The sequence below is a fragment of the Gossypium hirsutum genome, chromosome A10 (assembly GCF_007990345.1).
Source record: "Gossypium hirsutum isolate 1008001.06 chromosome A10, Gossypium_hirsutum_v2.1, whole genome shotgun sequence".
Lineage (NCBI taxonomy): Eukaryota > Viridiplantae > Streptophyta > Magnoliopsida > Malvales > Malvaceae > Gossypium > Gossypium hirsutum.
The window spans coordinates 69,163,675-69,186,684 of record NC_053433.1 but is presented as its reverse complement, the minus strand read 5'-3'; the positions used below and the strand labels follow the sequence as shown (position 1 = coordinate 69,186,684).

The window sequence follows — 23,010 nt, the reverse complement described above, 5'->3', positions numbered from 1 at the left end:
TTTTAAAATTTTTTATTTTAATTTATTTTTAATAATTTTTTGACAAGTGTACCATTAGTCAATTAATTTTTTTAATAAAAATTTGGGTTGAAATAATAAGTTATACAAAATAAAAAGTCAAACCGATAAATAAATAGTACATAATACTAAAATGATAATTTAATTGTAGTACAAGGGAAGAAGAGGTAGTAAGCAAATTTTAATTGGAAAATGAAAATAAGGGTTCTTTAACTCCGTAAAATTCCTTGCTATTTGATTCTCATATTCTTCCTCAATTTTCTTTCTTCAAAAATTGAATAGCAAATAATTATGCTTCGAAGCAATTCTTGATGAATATTTCGAATTTTTTTATGCATTTATAGTTTTATAGATCTTTAAACTTTTTTCCTATTTTTATTTATTTTATGTATAAATTAAATTTTATATATATTAATTTTTATGTATTTATATATTTTAAATTTTTTTAAAATTATCATTTTTATACAAAAAGATTTAATTTAATAAAAATATATAATTTAAATTTAAATTTATTATTATATCAATTAGAAAAAGTGACATGTTTAGTCACTTTAATAATTGGGTGATTAAAAAATACAATTTTAAAAACATAAACAACTAAATGGTAATTCTTTTTACGTTATGCAATCAAAATAAAAACTTATTCTTAGATTATAACTGATATGGTTTATATATTATTAAATACTTTTATTTAAAATATTAAAAATTATTAATAAATGATTTAATAATTAATATTTGATGATTATATAACCAAAGAATAGAAAAATAAAAACATTTCTTAACAAATCTTCACCTTTTTTTTTTCATTTTCGAAAATGTGGTTCTAGAGAATCAAAATTTTTAATAGATAGTAATGGTTTGACTTATTATAATTTGTGGCGTGCTTGAAAAACGAACCTCCTCGAATTAAATAATGTTTTGACTTATTCATTTTTATAAAATTTAATATAATACCTATTTAATTTTAATATTATACATATTTAATGTATTTTTATTAATTAGTAATTAGTCTCAACCCATAAATCTTATTTCATTGTATATTATATATTATCTTTAAACACATTTATATTTTAAATTTATGGTTTCCATGTATATACATGTATGATAAGATTTCTAGTATATATAAAGAGTTCATATATTATATATAATAGATATATTATAGATACATACATGGTATGTGCATTTGTATGTGGTGGTGGTTGGACGGAAAAAAGACATGACAGGATTAAAAAAAAGAATAAAAGAATAAATAATAAATAATAGAGGGGAGAGATGGTTGAAGTGATAAGTTTGGAGTGTTTATAGGTCCCGACCTTGCAAGGTTGAAGTCATTTGTTTAGGAGGGCTTCTAGCAAGATGCGTTCTTTTTTTCTTTTTCCATTTTTTTTGTTAGGTGTTGGAAATTTGGGAAGAGATTTATTTGTGTTTGTGTTTGAGGTAGACATAGTGATAGTTTTACCGTATATTTGAGTTCACAGTTATAGGATAACGCTCGGAGACCCACACATTTCATATGTCATGTTGAAATGGAATCATCACCTTAGAAGCCCATAGAATTGCAACTCTGGCTCCCAATTCATAGTGGTTATATGGTCACGAGTTGAAATATAACTAGGGCTCCTAGTTGAAGGTGGTTATACAGTCACGGGTTGGAGTATAACTTGGGAGCCCAGTTGACAATGGTTATGCGATCATGGATTCAAATTTCATGATACTGGAAGAGGATTCATTATAAACCTCATACATAAGTTTGAGACCACAACCACAGGGATAAACAAAGGAGATTTCTAATATAATCAACTTATTCTTTTTCTTCTAAACACCATTGTCCGTAACCTATAAAAAAGTTAGGGGAAAGAAGACTTTCAGGGGGAGGAGTGATAATGATGGTAAAGAAAAAGCTGAAACTCAAGTAGGGACAACAACGGTTATAGTTATTAATGAGTTCTTTAACCACAGCAATCGTTGTCGTCCCAAGTCATGTTTTAGCTTTTCTCCACCGTCACAGTCACTCCTCTCCTTTGAAGTCTTCTTGCCCCCAACTCTATAATAGGTTATAGTATCAGGGAGGTTAATGGTACTACCTTTGGTGGAGATGGAGAAAAAGAATAAGTTGATTTTACTAGAAAGCCCATTTATTTTTCTCTATGATTATGACATCAAACTTATGTATGGGGTTTATAACGCAGCTTCATCTGACGGCATCAAACTCAAACCCTTGACAGTATAACCACCGCCAATTGGGGCCCGAGTTATACTTGAACCTGTGGTCGCATAACCACTGTCAACTGAGAGCCTTAGTTATAGTTCAACCCATGACTGTATAACCACTTTAACTTGGAGTCCAAGTTGCAATGCGATGGGCTTCTAAGGTGATGGTTCGATCCCCACATGGTAGATGAAATGTGTAAGTCTTCAAGTGCCACTACATCATCGTAAACCCAAACACACCTTAAAACCATCACACTATCTCCCTTAAACACAAACACAAATAAATTTTTTTGTCTAAAAATTTCAACACTCAACAAAAAAATTTAAAAGAGAATTTTTTATTTTGTAATGGATGGTGGCTGAGAGAGTTAATGGAGTAGGGGGAGCAAAACCCCTTTTTATATAGGCAAACGAGGGGGGAATTTAAGAAAACATAGGATAGGATGTTTTAAAATTATCCCAAGATTCCTAGGTTCTAAAAATTTTTCACAAGTTAAGGATAAGGTTGAAAATGGGAGGGAAGAAAATGCCTGCATTTTCAACTAAGGTGGCAAAAGAGTTGAAGACCAAACCATGCAAGTTCTTCGTTAAATGTTGAGGATTTACAAGTTGGAATAGAGTTTTCCTCGAAAGATGTTTTTTTTGTTGCAGTGAAGTGGTATATAACATAAAGCATAGGGTGAACTTTCATGTTACAAAATCCCAATTAGAAAATTTTGAAGTCAAGTGTGCAATATGTAACAGCAAATGTCCATGGAAAATCATGGAATTTGTGAGAAAATAGATAAGGTTCTAGACAATTAAGAAATATAATGCTCTACATACTTGTGTTGTTGCAGCTATGTAATAGGATCAATCCAAATTAGATTCTGACATGATCTTTGACATTATTTTACCTATGGTGAAAGGGAGTCCTAGGATTCCTGTACCAGTTTTGATTATCAATATCCATAGTCAGTATGATTACACCGTGTCGTACTACAAGGCATAAGTTGCAAAACAGAAGGCTATGGAAAATATGCATAGCGGGTGAGATAAATCGAAAAATGATTTGTGGGAATGGTGTCAGGTATTGAATCAGTACGTCCTAGGTGTCGTAACCGATCTGCAAATGGAACTTGCATATTATGGCGATCGATTGGTCTTAAGGAAAAGAGTTTTCCATAATTTTTTTTGAACATTCAAGGAATGCATTGCATCATTTCAGTATTGTAAGTTATTAGTCCAAATTGACAGCATATTCATGTATGAAAGATATGAGCATATGTTATTGTTGGTTGTTGCAGAAGGTGGCAATCGAGAAATCCTTCCAATAGCTTTTGCAATAACATGAGAATTCGTTGATGATTGAGATTTCTTCTTGACTAACTTGAGAAGGCATGTTATGCCACAACCCAATATATGTATAATTTTTTATAAGGGACCCAAAATACAAGCCGCAATTGAATGGCGTGTCACACACCAAGTCTGGTGTATCCGAGAATAAGGTGTGTAGTTGTGAAGTTATCCATTTGGCGTGGTATAATCCACCAATTAACATTCTTATGGTGAATTAGAATTGGCATATTGTATCCATCGTAGATGTATTTAAAGGTTTTATATCAGGTTATCTTGCTATTAAGGAAAATAGTATGAAAAGGGAAGAGTGAGACGAGTGAGAATCACCACTAAAGGTATAGTACGCCTAGTTACCTGAGCATAGTGCAAATGAGTTTTGTAACATGATCTGGTTAGGAACCAACCGGATTGACTGATCAAACATCATTTGTACATGATTTTCATATATGCTTCTCTCGGATCTTGTAGGTCATTTATTAAGACAAAATCTGGACACATTTGACACTTGTCAAGTATTAAAGGGAACTGAGGGTATATATATGGTGAGAAGAGTTCTTCTAGAGGTTGAGTCAGATATTGGAAAATAGGGCTGTAAATGAGTAATTTAAGTATGTGAGTGTCATAATCAGATTTTTATTTTATTATTTAGCTCAAAACAAAATTTAATTTTGAGGTCTAATTTGGAAAAAAATGGATTTTAATTGATTGGATTGCATGAACTATGCTGACGAAGTTTACAAACTAAAACACAGATATAAAGTATGAAAATATGAGTTATCACCAGTCCCAAATGAAAGTATGTTGTCGCCTATATTGAGCACTCTGTTCGAGTTGATACTAAATGTTTCGTTGCGTTGCAAGCCAAATGATCGATCGAATTCTACTCGGATACATAACAATATGGATATTCGGGAGAGGATAAACCAATTGAGGTTATGTAGTTATTGTAGGAACCTAGAGCATACTAAGCCGACATGTCCATACTTGGAGGAAAGATTGAGGACAAGACCTAATTAGCACATTTATTCTTTTTTTATATAGACAATTTGTTCATTTTTTTCATTACTTCTCATTTTTTGTAAATTGTAAATATTGATATATTATTTATGTAAAATACAGTAGAATACAACAATATAAATAATTTTTTTTCATTTTCTTCATAGACTGTAAATAAATAAGTATATACTATTTATATGAAAAATACAATAGAATACAATTTTAATTTTTTTCTTAATTTGTAAATAAATATATTATTGATGTAAAATACAATATAATAACTTTTTTATATAATTGGAATAAGTACATTATGGATGGGAAAATACTACAATACAAATTAAAAGTTAACAAATAAATGATGATTTACATGACAAATTTTGAATAAAAAAAAACAATAAGCTTCGTCAGGTCAAATGCGTGCCACAACCTAGTGGGTGTCAGTTGCAAGGAGGATTTCTTTATAGTTGGGGTTCCGACTCATCATCTTCTTCATCTTTATCTTCACCTCGAGCTTCATATTCATTTTCATCTCGTTCTTCCATGGTTGAGTGTGGTGTCGTCCTAGGTTGCCATCATATATTGTTAGTTGTAGTAATAGGTGGTTGCGAAGATAGGCCACCTCGGTAGAATAATGATCCTGAGGGTGTTTGCAACACCATCGAAAAATAAGTGTATGGTGTGGCATAACCCAGTTGCGGATAAAATGTTGGAATTGTCAAAGATCGAAGATATATCGGTGTTGTTGTTGGCATTGACGCTCTATATGGTGTTAGGGATGGAGGTGGTACAAAAAATAAACCTGCAAAAGATGTTAATACATGGTATGGTGGTTCATAATGTTGTGTTTGTGTAAAAAAAATGGGTTAGTGAAAGCACTAGAATAATATGAACAATACTGATCGGGATGTGGTGCAGCCTTAGTGCCTCGTATGGGTTGGAGTTGATGATGACTCCATCAAAGCATGTACTCTCGACCTAAGATTCATGTAGAGGGTCGTCTTGGCCTCCTACGACGATGTTGTTTACTCTTTTCCTCCTCAAATAGTAAATATGACTTGCCGTGATGTTTAAACATGCCATGTAATTCGAAGAGGTCACCAAATCCGATGTGATAATTGACTCGCGCATAAATATGTAATTCGAAGAGGTCACCGTTGATCCTTAATTGAGTCACTTCGCTTCTTTCAAGTCGACGAGTTGTAATAGCCACCTTAAATGTACTAGATTTTGAGATTTATCAAGCATTAGAAGACCCCTGATTAACCTCAGGATGAATGCTCAGGAGAATTGTTATCTTTCAATAACACTCGCAAAGTTATCGATATAATTGAAATTTTCTTCCAACAATTTCATCTCTATTTGGCTACCAAAAAACTTGTTTGGCATGTTTTCTAATAATTGCTCACAAATTGCTCGCCAACAACTACTACCCATCCACCGGCAAACCGAGTTGTAAAGCTATGTCATCGAGTGTAATTGTACACTCACCGCACAGAAGATGCAATGCGTGTGTTTCGGGTCTCCATCTTTTCATCGAAGCACTGCTAGGTGTAGGATCCAATTTAGTCCCCTTGAGCATACGAGACACATGCAAAAATCTCGCCTCTTGCAAGTGTTGTTCAATAAAACATAATGCACTCATAGTTAAATTGTATATGTATGTCTCTAAAATTATATCTTCAGTCTGATTATATAAACATAAAAAAATTATAAAATTAATAATGTTAACAATTAATAATGAACTTAATTAAAATTAAAAATTTTAATAATATTTTCTTACCATTTGCAATTAGACGCAGAGAATGTATTTGTCATCCAAACGAATAAGTGAAATTGTCATTATAAAAATCAATTAAAAACAAAGAAATTACGAAATATAAAATTAAAACAATAAGATTTTGAGAGAAATTGAATGAAAAAATGATAACTAAATAGTTGAAAGAGTTTAGAGAATAGATGAATTGAGAGAATTAGGAGCATAAAATTTAAACGTAAAAGAAAGGAAATGACTCAGGTTTATATAGCAAATAAATTAGCCGCTTTTAATTGTTGGAAATAATTTTATCATCAGGAAAAAGACGAAAAAACGTCATATTGGACATGTTTTCTATTTCTCTCTCCAGAATCAACTTATTTCCCTAATTATCGAAAAAATTAATCTAAAACCCTAAATAAATTTTAAATTCGACATATTCTGTCTAATTACACTTAAAAAATAATAATGTAAATCCCACTCATCTTTTCTTAATAAAATTCTAATTTTGTGTTTAAATATAAATTCTCCTCAATTTTGTAAATATTGTGGAGCTAATTTTATTCATAAAAATAGTTTCCACACTTAATACTTATTTTGTCACTTATACTATACATAAATTCTTAATTCAATATTTTAAAATTTATCATTAGTTTAATATCTAAAATTTTATATGGTCATGATAGGTCCTTTTTTTTATTATTATTAAAAACAGTAATGAATGTTGAAACATCATTACGAGTAAAAGAAAAACAAAAGATGAGTCAAAATTTTAAGTGTTTTTATTTTTTATTTTTTTATACATGTATCTTTTTATGTGGTGTGTTGTTTTTTAATAGAAAACACGAGATATCTAAGTAACAAATTAATAAAAAGAAAATGAGAATTTGTGTATAGAAATAGTATAAGGGCAAATAAGTACTAATTTTTTTCTGTGATTTCTCAATTGTTTTCCTTATCCACAAAAATACAGGCAAGATACGTGAGTGGTCCATCGTGAAAACAACTTAACCCAATCAATCCTCCATTTATAGGAGCCTCGATCTGAATTCATTTTCAAGATCAAAAGGAAACGATGGATGTGAGGGTGAAGCTTTTAATCCTTTTGGCAACCTCGCTCTTGATTTACTCGCTCATAGTTTTACTCAAAGTCCTGTATGACTACTGGTGGGTGCCTCTCCGTATACAACACTTCTTGAATTCACAAGGACTTAGAGGGCCTCCTTACAAGTTCATCCATGGATGCAACAAACAAATCAACAAAATGAGAAGTGAAGCATTAAGCAAACCTATGGGGCTGACACATGACATACTTCCCAGAGTTTTCCCTCATTATTACTCCTGGATCAACTTATACGGTGAGTGACAAACATCAAATCAAATGCTTTTTTTTCTCTATGATTCTAGCTTCTAGTTTCCAGAAATAATTGCACCATGTTTGGTTGGGAGTAATGGCTAATCCATTACACCCCGATTCGGTGGCCCCACCCAATACGTCGTTTGGTTCACCGTTTACCGAATCGGAGGTTTTGCTATTCCTTACCTATTCCCTCAGCAGCTGTAATAGGGATTCCTGGGTTTTAGTTTGTAATGGATTCATCGTTTTCTTCTTTAATTTTGAGACCAAAATAGCCTGCCTTCTTCTCCCAAAAAATTTCCCATCGATTTCATATCCTCAAATCAAGCCAAATCGATTCACCTTCACGTTTTCACATCTTCTTCCAGCCAAATCGATTCGCCTTCATCTTCTTCCGGCCAAAGGTATGCTGACAGCCAAAGGGCTTCACCATTCTTCCAGTTCTTGCAGCGACTGAGAAACAGTAGCGGGAAGGGAGGTAATCTTTTTTTGCCCTCATCAAGCTTCATCCTCTCCGACGTTTCCCTTCCATTGATTGCAGAGGTAATCTTTTTACTTCTCTTCTTCATTGATTTTTCCCTCTTACGTTTGGGAACTTAAAATCGATTTTTGCCCTCAGCTCCATCTTCTCATACGTTTTTGGTCTTCATTTTATCAGGACCCAAAAATTTCATCACTTTCACATATTTGACCTTCCAGCACCGCCGCCTGCGCCTCTACTACCAGTGAGAATACCTTGTCTCCTTTCCTTTAATTTCTACGCTTCAGATGTTTATCTATGTTTCCCGATTATCCTAAATTTTTGTGTTTTTAATTTATTTAGTTTAAAATTTCGATTTAGTGCATTCCATTGTTTGAAATTGAGTTAGAATTGTCTTCTAAAGGCTGAGACTGATCTAATTAGCTTTTCATCACCTGATCAAAAGAGCAAAATTCTCTGAGGGACAAGGTTTTAGTAACATAAAAGGAGAAAGAATGTTAAAAGTACTGGCATGCATAGTCATATATCATTTAAGTTTCATCTTAGGCCCTAAAGAATGTTAGGTCCTCTAACATGCTAAACTATTTCCATTTGATCAACTAGCATAGATGAATATGCAAAGAAGCTTTCTTCTTTTATGCTAAATTATTTCCATTTGTCACCATGTGCATGGTTTATGCTAATATCTTTTATCTTTTAAGTATAATTTAAATCTAGGGCCTTAACGTAAGGTAAAGTGCCCTATTATTTGAGTAGTTTTGTTGCTGCTTCTGTTGTCATTTAAAAATATGATTTCCAAAGGCAAGTATTAATATGACCATGGTCCTCTCCTGCTATTGAATTGAAGAAATAAAAGAAAAAGGAAAGTTTGACTTATGAGGCAGAGCAGGGCAGATTCTTAGAGTAACCTTTGGGTATATGCTCATGAGGATTTGTGTTGAAATATTGCATTCTTTAAGTTTTTTGTTTTGTTTCTCCCATAGAGCTCTCTAATTGAATGATAGCTTGGCTTTGGCTGCAAAATGAATCAAGCTATGGATAGGCACGTTTAATATTAAAGAGGTTTGCACAAAAAGCAAATCCTATCAAGTCTATTTCATTTACTGTTAAACTAATTAAATACTATATCAAAGGGATCTTAAATTTCACCAATCTTCAGCCTTAGCGCATGAGAGTTTTGTTACTTTAAGTCAATGACAAGGTGTCCCTATATAGACAGATAAACTAATATAGGGCAGCAAAAGAAGAAAAACAAAATGTAATTGACTATAAAACCTGTTTAGATCTCCTTGGATGTCTCCTCTTTTTCAAATGCAGCTAAAATTTATTGTCAATATTTACATCATCTTCCTCTTTTATATTTTGCAGATAGAGCCAATCCCAAGAGGAAATCTGCCTCCTGGTTTTGATCCTATTGAAGGTTGCAAGCTTATCAGAAAGGAAAAGGTATTATTTTCAAGATTTTCCCTTTTCTTTTTTTTCCTTTATTAAGCTGAGTGTGCACTACAATTTTAAAGCACAAGTTTGAATGAATTGCTTCTATTTTTCTTGTTTGTATTCATGTTACTTTGGTTATCCTTTGTTTTTCTTATCCTTTGTTATATTGTATCATAATTCAACATTATGTCATTTACGTCGATTCAATATATGCCTTACATGTTCATTGTAAGACAAAATCTGTTCCCCGTTTACTATTTGGTTTTGTTTGAAACATATTTGTACCATGGGGTTGCGACGAAGATTCTATTTTCGTGTTTAAACCGTTTGCAACAATGTTTTCATTAGAGCAAGTTTTCATGTCTGCTGATAGAGAACAATTTGTAATGCTTTCACTTGATGACTTGTTTACACCGTTGCTCGTACAAATCGTATATCGGTTTTATCTTATCATCTAGTATAGGTTTCAGCTTCTTCTATTGCAAATTTCAGTTGCATGACCTTAGTCTAGGCCTATATGGTTCTCACTTTTGTGGCATATTAGGCATGTTTTTTCAATAGGCTGTTAATTTTCGAACTCGGATGAAGTTGGAAGCTATGAAGCTTTCTACATGTTCACTATGACACTGCACTATGGTCAGTTAGAACCCAATTCTGCTTCTTTGCTTGCTTTATATGCAGCTTGAAATCGCAATCAAGTTTTTGTCGTAAAGTTGCACCATGTTCATTCTTGTAGAATCAAACCTCTGTTCAATAGGCCTAGATAATTATCCTTTGTTGCAATATTAGTGTCTTAAGGTTTGGGTTTATGCTATCTGGTTTGCTTATCCCATGCAAAAACATGGTCTTATTACATTTCGCAGCATGGGATTCACATTCTGTTGCTTGTTCATGGATTATACTACCTATTTTTCAACCCGATTCTTATCATTTTTGTTCTTGCATCAATAATCAAATCAGTCTGTTAACATGCTCAGAACCCTTTCAATGCCACACTATGGGGTTGAAATTGATGCAGATGCAGATGCAGATGCAGATGCAGTCCTGAAAATCGTGAAGATGCCCGAGTCTGAAAGACTCAAGATAGCTACAGCAGCAAGGAGAAGAGATAGCAGATTTTCGGAGCAAAGATTTTACGATGATCTCAAAGCCGCAATCCGACCAATTATATGCGGTTCTTCCTAGTTATAGGATTGCATTAGAAGATCACACTGACATAGAAAACAATAGTTATACTTGTTCTTGTTTATTGGGGTTCTTCACCCTTTCGATCCAATCATTAGAAAAAGCTTAGTTTAGATTTGTCAACAAAATAGATATACTCTTAATTTTGATTTGAAAACATACTTGAAGGAATTGAGGATCATGTTTGGTTCATTGGATTGCTCATTCAATTACTGCCCTATTTTAAGATCATCATTTTATAATTTTTTTAAATAGAGTAATTAAAAAGTAAATTTACTAATAATTTAATAATCTTGACCGTAATTTACTTTATATTTAAAAATATTGTTTATAACATAAAGTATTGTTTAATATTAAAAACAATGGATGGTTTCAAAGGCACAAAATCAATATTATTATCGTACTAATATTGCAAACAATATTTAAATTTCTCTAAATTAAATGAAAAAATTAATATAAGAATATTGATTATTAAGAATTTTATTAAATTATATATTTTAATTAAAATATATTTAATAATAATTATGTTAAAATATGATTAAATTATTTATTATTGATATTAATAATCTTATTAAAATTTAATAACAATAACAATAATCATTTACCTAAACAAATTTCTGCTAAGGGTATTCTAGTCATTTTAGTTTTTTCCATTATGCTATTACACCTCTATTACATTCAACCAAACACAGGATTACTATTACGCCTCTATTCCATTACATTCAACCAAACAGTTGATTTGCTATTACACCTCTATTCCATTACACCTCTAATCCAATACAGCGAACCAAACGTGCTCTTGGTTTTTTCTTTTCTTGTTTTCAATTGAGTTGATTAGGAAAGAACTATCTTTCTTGGGACGGTGCTCAAGCTCAGGTGGTGACTACTGACCCAGAACTAATGAAAGAGGTTCTTAAAAATAGTGAACAAACTTTTCCGAAAAGGGACCCCCTATTTATGTTGGCAGGCTATTGGGGAATGGGCTTGTTACAACTGAAGGAGAAAAATGGGCGAAGAAGAGGAAGTTGGCCAACTATGTTTTCCATGGGGAGAGTTTAAAGGTAAAATCTTGTGGGTGATTTGAGTTATTAATTCTTGGTTACATTTAACACATTGGAGGATGGTTTCGGCAGAACATGACTCCAGCAGTAATTGCCAGCGTTGAAACAATGCTAGACAAGTGGCAAGAGAAAGAAGGAGAAGAGATCGAAGCGTTCCAAGGATTTAGATTGTTGACTTCAGAAGTCATATCAAGAACAGCTTTTGGTAGCAGTTACTTGGAAGGAGAGAAGATCTTTTACATGTTGCAGAAGCTCGCAGATATTGTGAGCCGCAATACAAACAAGTCTAGGATTCCAATCCTCAGGTATGTTTGTTTATGTTGGTTGGGTGTTAAGGAGATTAGTACAGGTCTTGAATTTGAACCTTGTTACTGTTTGATGGCATCGATTTGATTTTGCAGCAAGTTTTGGAAAACTGACGATGACATAGAGTCAGAAAAACTTGCTAGAGAAATACAAGATTTGGTGATAGAGATTGTGAAGAAAAGAGAAAACAAAGTTGCGAGTGGAGGAGCAGAGAGCTTCGGCTGTGATTTTCTGGGATTATTAGTAAAAGCGTTTAATAATCCAGATGAAAAAAACAAGATTTCAATGGAAGATTTGGTTGATGAGTGCAAAACATTTTATTTTGCCGGACAAGAAACTGTTAATGCCTCGCTTGCTTGGGCAGTGCTGGTTTTAGCTATCCATAGAGATTGGCAAGACAAAGCAAGAAGAGAGGTGATGGAGATATTCGGTAGCCAATATCCACACTTCGAAGGCCTTGCCAAACTCAAAATCGTAAGCAAATTGGCTTAACTGTACCTGTATTGTTGTTTCTCATTTAAATGAAACTGAAATATAACTTTTGCAAACAGATGAGCATGATCATTAATGAAACTCTACGATTGTATACTCCCTTAAACGGGTTGTTAAGAAGAGCTACAAGACAAGTTCAAGTGGGAAAGCTAGTTTTGCCTGCTAAAGTAGAAGTTTTGATCCCAAACATGGCACTTCACCATGACCCTCAGTTATGGGGAGACGATGCCCATGTTTTCAAACCGGAGAGGTTCGAGGAAGGGATCGCAAAAGCTACCAGGTACAATGCTGCTGCATTTATTCCTTTCGGAATGGGACCTCGAGCTTGTGTCGGGATGACCTTTGCAATCAATGAAACAAAGACTGCTCTTTCCATGATTCTACAAAGATACACCATTTCTCTCTCCCCTGCCTATGTTCACTCACCCACACCTCGTATCACAGTTCAACCACAACATGGGATTCAAGTTGTACTGAACTCACTGTCTAATGATGCTTAAACTAGGCGCTGTTGATCTGTAACGCCGTAATCAATAAGTAAACTCTAGTGTCGGACTCTAGTAATGTTTGTTCAGTTTGACCTGCCATGCACTTTGCCAATTCCCTATGTTCGCATGTTGAATGTTAGGTTGTAGAATTATTCGAGTTCTTTATTTTCTCTAAAATATATGTAAATGCTTCTATTAGATCCGGAGATCTGATATGAGAACATATCCAAATATATTAGGAGACTTCAAGAAGTTTAGTTTAATCGTATTAATTCAATTTGGTAACATTACAAGAAAGCAGTAGCATACATATCAAAATTTATTATACTATATCTCTTAAGAAACACCCAATGAAGTTGATGATAAACACGAAAAATACTAAGCAATTTAGTTATTGAGTAAACTCCTTATAACTATTGTCGAAACTATTTTTATTTTGAAAAACGGAGATCGACTTTAAAACGAGATATGGAGTCGTCACCAATCCTTTTTGTTTAGGTGTGATCGGGTCACCTTGTGATCGATCATTTTAATAAAGTATTTTGATTTATTAAAACAACGTTTTTGATCTACGAAAAATTAGAAAACGGATTTGCGAGTTAGTTACGCGCGAGGAAGGATTATCACCCTCGCAACGCCCAAAATTGGTACCGTATTGATCAGTTAACGTCCTAAAGTCAAAAATTTGAAAGAGATTTTAAAATATAATTCATTTGAAAGTGCTTAGATAACATGAATTGGATGTCGAGATTCTCTTGTTTAGAAGGAATAAAATATCATATCCAGCACGATTGGATATAATATTTCGAACCCTCGACACAAGATCAATCTCAGGATTTCCAAAACACATGCACTTAAAACTAAAAAAGGATATTTGGCTATTCGGCCAAACGATAAACCGAAACCTAGCACGATTGGGCACGATTTACCGAATTTCCAAATACAAAACATTGCCTCATTTTAATTTAAGAAAACATGGATGAAATTTCAAAAGGATATTCTGTATTTTAGTCGAATGAAAAATTGAAACCCAGCACGATTGGGCATGATCTCTCAAGCTCTCCAAATACGAAATATTGCCTAGTTTTAATTTAAGAAAACATAGATGTAATTTCAAAAGGATATTCCGTATTTTAGTTGAATGAAAAATTGAAACCCAACACGATTGGGCACGATCTCTCAAACTCCCCAAATTCGAAATATTTCCTTATATTGAGGGGGGCTCAAGTTAACAATTATAAAAACCGAGTCAAAATATACTTGTTTGATTTGTTTGGAGATAAAAGATAATCGACATTTAGAGAATATGGGAATCATAATCATGATGCAATACCAAGAAATAAAACATGATTACATGCACCAAACCTGACTACTGATAGCGACACATGATGTGCAAAACAATATAAAAACTAGGAGTCAATGCGATATAATCGATCTAAAGACTATTAAAATGTACAGAAGGATACACATACTAGGATTCAAGATAACTTATATGCATATAAAAATTAATAGTATATGAATGATTATTTAAAATATATAATATGCAAGAAGAAATTCAAAATAAATAATATATAACATAATCTCAAATAAAACAAGTTGATTTGGCTAACAATATATATATATGAAAATGAAAAAATAAGGTAAATAATATATATACAGAAATACTAATATGTGAAAGTATTTAAAAATACCCAAAATAATAATTAAAAATAGGATCCTTAAAAAACAAATTATGCATAATAAATTTAAAAGAAAATATATATATATACAATAAATATAAAAGAAAATATTTACATAAAATAATATGAAAACAATAATGTATATAGAATAGAGCTAATTTTATCATAAATTGTATATGTATAATAACAAATAAGAGCTATTTAAATGTAATATCATACAAAATTTTAAAATAATATTATGTAAAAGAAATTTTAAAAATAATAATTTTATAGTCTAAACAAAACGTAATTCATCAAAGTAATTCAAAATGTATGTATAAAAAAATAAAAGATGAATGCCCAAATGAATTTAAAGAAATAATGAACTATACAAATTAAAATGAGAAAACAACTTAATTGAAATAAAAGCAAACTAAGAGAGACAATTAACAAATAAAAAAACCATTGAAATTGAAATAGGGACTAAAGCGCAATGCATGCGAATGTATAAGGGCTAGAAATGAAAATGTTCCCAACCCCAAAAAACAACACTCATGCTCGGACTAAATTGGAACGATGCACAAAATTCAGGGCAAAAATGAAAGAAATAAAATAGGGTCAAATCAAGGGTGGTGCAAATAAGGAGGGACTGGCTGCGTAAATTATCCATTTAAAAGGAACATGCGCGATTCCAGCCTATATTCAACGTACAGACTGCTTTTTCTTCTTCCCCAGACACTGCTTTTGAAAATAAAATAAAAACAAATGAAGCCTTCACTTTGACTTCTTTTTTAAAACATTAAAGAACCTTTTTTTTTTTTGAAAACCTTAAGAGCACGTTTGGTTCGCTGTATTGGATTAGAGGTGTAATGGAATAGAGGTGTAATAGCAAATCAACTGTTTGGTTGAATGTAATGGAATAGAGGCGTAATAGTAATCCTGTGTTTGGTTGAATGTAATAGAGGTGTAATAGCATAATGGAAAAAACTAAAATGACTAGAATACCCTTAGCAGAAATTTGTTTAGGTAAATGATTATTGTTATTGTTATTAAATTTTAATAAGATTATTAATATCAATAATAAATAATTTAATCATATTTTAACATAATTATTATTAAATATATTTTAATTAAAATATATAATTTAATAAAATTCTTAATAATCAATATTCTTATATTAATTTTTTCATTTAATTTAGAGAAATTTAAATATTGTTTGCAATATTAGTACGATAATAATATTGATTTTGTGCCTTTGAAACCATTTTCTAACATTAGTCCATTGTTTTTAATATTAAACAATACTTTATGTTATAAACAATATTTTTAAATATAAAGTAAATTACGGTCAAGATTATTAAATTATTAGTAAATTTACTTTTTAATTACTCTATTTAAAAAAAATTATAAAATGATGATCTTAAAATAGGGCAGTAATTGAATGAGCAATCCAATGAACCAAACATGATCCTCAATTCCTTCAAGTATGTTTTCAAATCAAAATTAAGAGTATATCTATTTTGTTGACAAATCTAAACTAAGCTTTTTCTAATGATTGGATCGAAAGGGTGAAGAACCCCAATAAACAAGAACAAGTATAACTATTGTTTTCTATGTCAGTGTGATCTTCTAATGCAATCCTATAACTAGGAAGAACCGCATATAATTGGTCGGATTGCGGCTTTGAGATCATCGTAAAATCTTTGCTCCGAAAATCTGCTATCTCTTCTCCTTGCTGCTGTAGCTATCTTGAGTCTTTCAGACTCGGGCATCTTCACGATTTTCAGGACTGCATCTGCATCTGCATCAATTTCAACCCCATAGTGTGGCATTGAAAGGGTTCTGAGCATGTTAACAGACTGATTTGATTATTGATGCAAGAACAAAAATGATAAGAATCGGGTTGAAAAATAGGTAGTATAATCCATGAACAAGCAACAGAATGTGAATCCCATGCTGCGAAATGTAATAAGACCATGTTTTTGCATGGGATAAGCAAACCAGATAGCATATACCCAAACCTTAAGACACTAATATTGCAACAAAGGATAATTATCTAGGCCTATTGAACAGAGGTTTGATTCTACAAGAATGAACATGGTGCAACTTTACGACAAAAACTTGATTGCGATTTCAAGCTGCATATAAAGCAAGCAAAGAAGCAGAATTGGGTTCTAACTGACCATAGTGCAGTGTCATAGTGAACATGTAGAAAGCTTCATAGCTTCCAACTTCATCCGAGTTCGAAAATTAATAGCCTATTGAAAAAACATGCCTAATATGCCACAAAAGTGAGAACCCTATAGGCCTAGACTAAGGTCATGCAACTGAAAGTTGCAATAGAAGAAGCTGAAACCTATACTAGATGATAAGATAAAACCGATATACGATTTGTACGAGCAACGGTGTAAACAAGTCATCAAGTGAAAGCATTACAAATTGTTCTCTATCAGCAGACATGAAAACTTGCTCTAATGAAAACATTGTTGCAAACGGTTTAAACACGAAAATAGAATCTTCGTCGCAACCCCATGGTACAAATATGTTTCAAACAAAACCAAATAGTAAACGGGGAACAGATTTTGTCTTACAATGAACATGTAAGGCATATATTGAATCGACGTAAATGACATAATGTTGAATTATGATACAATATAACAAAGGATAAGAAAAACAAAGGATAACCAAAGTAACATGAATACAAACAAGAAAAATAGAAGCAATTCATTCAAACTTGTGCTTTAAAATTGTAGTGCACACTCAGCTTAATAAAGGAAAAAAAAAGAAAAGGGAAAATCTTGAAAATAATACCTTTTCCTTTCTGATAAGCTTGCAACCTTCAATAGGATCAAAACCAGGAGGCAGATTTCCTCTTGGGATTGGCTCTATCTGCAAAATATAAAAGAGGAAGATGATGTAAATATTGACAATAAATTTTAGCTGCATTTGAAAAAGAGGAGACATCCAAGGAGATCTAAACAGGTTTTATAGTCAATTACATTTTGTTTTTCTTCTTTTGCTGCCCTATATTAGTTTATCTGTCTATATAGGGACACCTTGTCATTGACTTAAAGTAACAAAACTCTCATGCGCTAAGGCTGAAGATTGGTGAAATTTAAGATCCCTTTGATATAGTATTTAATTAGTTTAACAGTAAATGAAATAGACTTGATAGGATTTGCTTTTTGTGCAAACCTCTTTAATATTAAACGTGCCTATCCATAGCTTGATTCATTTTGCAGCCAAAGCCAAGCTATCATTCAATTAGAGAGCTCTATGGGAGAAACAAAACAAAAAACTTAAAGAATGCAATATTTCAACACAAATCCTCATGAGCATATACCCAAAGGTTACTCTAAGAATCTACCCTGCTCTGTCCTCATAAGTCAAACTTTCCTTTTTCTTTTATTTCTTCAATTCAATAGCAGGAGAGGACCATGGTCATATTAATACTTGCCTTTGGAAATCATATTTTTAAATGACAACAGAAGCAGCAACAAAACTACTCAAATAATAGGGCACTTTACCTTACGTTAAGGCCCTAGATTTAAATTATACTTAAAAGATAAAAGATATTAGCATAAACCATGCACATGGTGACAAATGGAAATAATTTAGCATAAAAGAAGAAAGCTTCTTTGCATATTCATCTATGCTAGTTGATCAAATGGAAATAGTTTAGCATGTTAGAGGACCTAACATTCTTTAGGGCCTAAGATGAAACTTAAATGATATATGACTATGCATGCCAGGACTTTTAACATTCTTTCTCCTTTTATGTTACTAAAACCTTGTCCCTCAGAGAATTTTGCTCTTTTGATCAGGTGATGAAAAGCTAATTAGATCAGTCTCAGCCTTTAGAAGACAATTCTAACTCAATTTCAAACAATGGAATGCACTAAATCGAAATTTTAAACTAAATAAATTAAAAACACAAAAATTTAGGATAATCGGGAAACATAGATAAACATCTGAAGCGTAGAAATTAAAGGAAAGGAGACAAGGTATTCTCACTGGTAGTAGAGGCGCAGGCGGCGGTGCTGGAAGGTCAAATATGTGAAAGTGATGAAATTTTTAGGTCCTGATAAAATGAAGAGCAAAAACGTATGAGAAGATGGAGCTGAGGGCAAAAATCGATTTTAAGTTCCCAAACGTAAGAGGGAAAAATCAATGAAGAAGAGAAGTAAAAAGATTACCTCTGCAATCAATGGAAGGGAAACGTCGGAGAGGATGAAGCTTGATGAGGGCAAAAAAAGATTACCTCCCTTCCCGCTACTGTTTCTCAGTCGCTGCAAGAACTGGAAGAATGGTGAAGCCCTTTGGCTGTCAGCATACCTTTGGCCGGAAGAAGATGAAGGCGAATCGATTTGGCTGGAAGAAGATGTGAAAACGTGAAGGTGAATCGATTTGGCTTGATTTGAGGATATGAAATCGATGGGAAATTTTTTGGGAGAAGAAGGCAGGCTATTTTGGTCTCAAAATTAAAGAAGAAAACGATGAATCCATTACAAACTAAAACCCAGGAATCCCTATTACAGCTGCTGAGGGAATAGGTAAGGAATAGCAAAACCTCCGATTCGGTAAACGGTGAACCAAACGGCGTATTAGGTGGGGCCACCGAATCGGGGTGTAATGGATTAGCCATTACTCCCAACCAAACATGGTGTAAATGTTTGGTTGGAGGGAATGGCTATTCCATTCCCTCCTTATTTTTTGATGACTAGTAATGCTTTTGTTTGGTTCACCGTTTCTTCATTCGGCCGCATTACTTAAAGCGTTTCTATTCCCTCAAACGCGTAATAGGGATTCAGCGCTGAAAGCTTGGAATGACTATTCCAACCATCGCTGAATAGAAATGAAGAAAATTCTTCCCAAAATCTCCTTCAGACTTTCTCTGCAAATGCGTTCAAAATTGCGTCTTTTATTACAACAATACACTTTCAGGTTAGCAGATTTTTCTTTTAAGTTTAATTTCGTTTGGTTTCTGTTCTTCAATAATCAAATTTTGTTTTAGAAGGGTTTTGGTGATGGGTTTTCTTTAAAATTTCTAAAAAAATAAGCTACAACTCAACTCCCAAATCTCTGTCTTCGGGGGGAGATGATGTTTCGTTTTCTCTTATAGGAAACCTACGGACTAGAATTGAATTGCAGGGAGTCAATTGTAATCATCTTCTTTTTAATCCTTGTTTTATTATTTCGATTTTGCTGCTGGAGACGACAAAAATAAACTAATTAATGGAGGAGATAACTCAAATTTTGATGAATTTATATTGTCTGTAATACCCACGCATATCCCTTTTGCAATATTTGTCATTCTTTAAATCAGAGTTTTATTCCCAAATTTCTTACTGATAATAACTTAATTTTCATTATTTTATTTTACAGTATTTCAGATTTGGAGATATGGTGCAACAAACGAAAATTTATTAAGAAATATACATTATAGTGCTTTGGAGCAGACACAAATTGAAGTCCAGACACTAAAAGGTCAAATGGAACTAGAAATTCTGCTAGCGGGCAGTATAGATAGCTCCTTCAAGTATAAATGGAGTTGGAAATAGATATATATGTATCTGCATCCTCTTCCAAGTACAAGATGCCTTCGATTTTCTATTATTGTACTATAAATTCTAGTACTTTAGTTGGATCTACAAGTCAGTAATGTCAGTTTTCTAGCTTCAGTGTTCTGTTTTTATGAACTTGTTAACAAAATTTAGGTCAGGGTTGAAAGCTGAAATTGGAATACTCTTTCCTAGGATATTTTTCTCCGGCATTAATCAGTGCAGTGCTTAGTTGGCATCATTAAGTCAATGGGAGCTTGGATGGATCAAGAGCTGAAGTAGTAATTCTGACTTGTCTAGAAGCTTTGAGAGTGACACTTCATCGGAGAGACTTTCAACCTCGATTGTAGAAAATGGAGTTGTCCCTGATTGTGAGTTGCATCTAGAAATGAATTTTGAATTGTCAGATACTGCTACGCTTGAGCAACGCCGGGCTTACAAGATTGAACTCCAAGTCAGTAATTTTTTTATGTTGGGATAAGTATGAGTGGTTCTTCAAGTAGCAGTTACTTATCTAGTACTGAAACTGTCACAGAGGGCTGCCTAAATATATCATTATAATTTGCCATATTACTATTGACTTCTCTTCAGTCATGTAATTTTATGTAGCGTAATTTTATGTGTAGCTCTCCTTTTCTTTTACAAGCTTAGTTTTACTGACCAACTTTATTGGGTTACATGCAGAAAGGTGGCTCATTATTTAACAGGAATCCTTCCAAAGGCATCGAGTTTCTTATAAATACATGCAGATGAAAGCTTTATTGCTTGATAGACCAGGCTTTTCTTCAGCCAAGTTAAATAGTTCCATGACTATTTCATTCTTGAGATATTCCAATGGAAGCACAAAGTGTTTTTGATCCACACTGTATACAACAAAATCGCCCTGCTCAACTGTTGTCAACGTGTTGCAACTGTTTGCGCCAGTGTCTGAGGTGGCACTTGATGGTGTGATCCTCTTTCTCCTGATTGCAGCCATTTTTTTTCCATTTTCTTACTAACTTGATAGGCTTCTTAGCGCTGACCATCTTTCTTTGCTCTAAAGTTAATAGGAAAGAACTCTGAGATGAAAGGAAAAAGAGGGAAGATTTAAGGTGAGTTTAGATTGGCGGTGCGTTTAGCTGCGGTTAGTGTAAAAACAGCGGTGGCGGTAAGATTAAGTACTGTAGCAATACTGTAGCGTGAGACAAAAAGTAAGTTAAATGCACCGCACTCCAGTCAATCGCCCATCCAAATGAAGCCTTAGGCTTGAAACTCTTTTGGATATAAAGCAATGAAAATTTGATGAATATATAACTAGAAGGTGAGAGATAGTCCCTTTAATGAATAGTACAATGCTGGTATTAATTGGAAACAAAGACGTGGTAGGTAGATATGTATAGTCTGCAAGGTGACCATGTTTGCTTTTATTGGATGATTAACCCCCAGAAAAGTTGATCATATATAGAAGTTTATATATACATCTTTATGTAACTGCCAAGTAGTTTAACAACAATAAGGTCTAGTAATGAAAGTGGTCAGATGATCCACATGTTTTGGATTGATGAGTTTTTATAATTTCTAAAACAGGTTTTGCCCCTAAAAGATTGTTTATCTCTAGGCTGTTATGCTTTTAAATTGTCTTTTGTCTAAATCTACTTCGCATTTATCTATCTGTTAATTGTTTTAAGAGATTATGGGGTCAAATATATGCTTAAATCTATTTGAGTTGCCTTTACCTGATAACTATTATAACTAGATAGACATTAAAAATATATGGTAAAAAGAACTCTTCAATTCCTCTCAATTTCGAATTGAGCAAATTGGTCCTTCTAAGAAAATCAAAGCAATTTATTTCTTATCAATTTCGAAGGTTAGAAATTAAGGACAATTAATCACGGAGTTAATGTTTTCATGGATTATACATGATTTTGATTGGTCTAATAACAAATTTAGCCCTTATTGTTTATACATTCTATCAATTGGGTCCTAATTTAATAAATTTATCTTGCGACATTTGTGTAAATTTTGAGGTTGAATTTATTAAATTTTCCTGACATTGGCTATGAACTGAGCTTGCATGCTTCCTCACAACCATCTTCTTCTAAGCCAGGTAAATCTCTTGAAGATTTAGTTGAGCCTTTCGCTAATACAGCTCAACGTTTGCAGGCAAACATGGAGAACCATTTTCAGAACATAGAAAATCAAATCAATCAACGTACGGTTTTAGTGTAGCAGATTAGAAACTCAAGAAGTTGAACAAGAGGTGGTCGCTCTCAAGGAATTAACACTGATTTTCTGAATAATAACACAATATGCATACTTATGTAGCTTTTTGATGGTATAATGATATGATAGAATGTGATTACAATGTTGTAACTTTTTGATGTTGTAAAATTTTATAACATACGAATTATGACATATAAACTAATGAAATCATGTAACTTTTTGTTAATATATGAATATTATGTTTGGATGTGAAATATAATTCTCAAGTTATTTATTCTTTTGATATTTTGTTTATAATTAAATTATTTGTTTCAATAATGATATTTTAGCACATTAAATATGTACTGCAGTTTAAAAATAATAAAGTAAATTATATATTATTTTTACAGTATTATATATTATGATTTTTTAATTCATATAATAATAATTATATTAAGAATGTTATTAAATTATATTTTATTTT

At 32.6% G+C, this 23,010-nt stretch overlaps 1 protein-coding gene and 2 long non-coding RNA genes across 6 annotated transcripts; 2 read left to right on the top strand and 1 right to left on the bottom strand.

Moving 5' to 3' along the window:
* The first annotated feature begins 7,305 nt into the window (after positions 1-7,305).
* On the top strand, positions 7,306-13,386 carry LOC107944444 (cytochrome P450 CYP749A22). Its single transcript, XM_041079403.1, has 5 exons — positions 7,306-7,674; positions 11,615-11,837; positions 11,910-12,142; positions 12,239-12,617; positions 12,695-13,386. Exons 3-5 carry the CDS (start codon positions 11,913-11,915, stop codon positions 13,133-13,135), a joined length of 1,050 nt encoding a protein of 349 aa, XP_040935337.1. The 5' UTR covers positions 7,306-7,674; positions 11,615-11,837; positions 11,910-11,912; the 3' UTR covers positions 13,136-13,386.
* A 2,810-nt stretch (positions 13,387-16,196) lies between these two features.
* On the bottom strand, positions 16,197-18,857 carry LOC121208531 (uncharacterized). Its single transcript, XR_005903643.1, has 3 exons — positions 18,796-18,857; positions 17,593-17,670; positions 16,197-16,623 (listed from the first exon to the last, which is right to left on the bottom strand). It is a non-coding gene; the product is annotated as an uncharacterized lncRNA (long non-coding RNA).
* Positions 18,858-19,507: 650 nt separating this feature from the next.
* Positions 19,508-22,801, top strand: LOC107943188 (uncharacterized). 4 transcript variants are annotated; one of them, XR_005903642.1, is made up of 4 exons: positions 19,508-19,725; positions 20,167-20,268; positions 20,538-20,796; positions 21,027-22,801. It is a non-coding gene; the product is annotated as an uncharacterized lncRNA (long non-coding RNA). The 4 variants fall into 4 exon arrangements; XR_005903641.1 differs by having other exon boundaries at positions 19,511-19,725; positions 20,167-20,796; positions 21,027-21,287; positions 21,385-22,801; XR_005903639.1 differs by having other exon boundaries at positions 19,509-19,725; positions 20,167-20,796.
* The last annotated feature ends 209 nt before the right edge of the window (positions 22,802-23,010 follow it).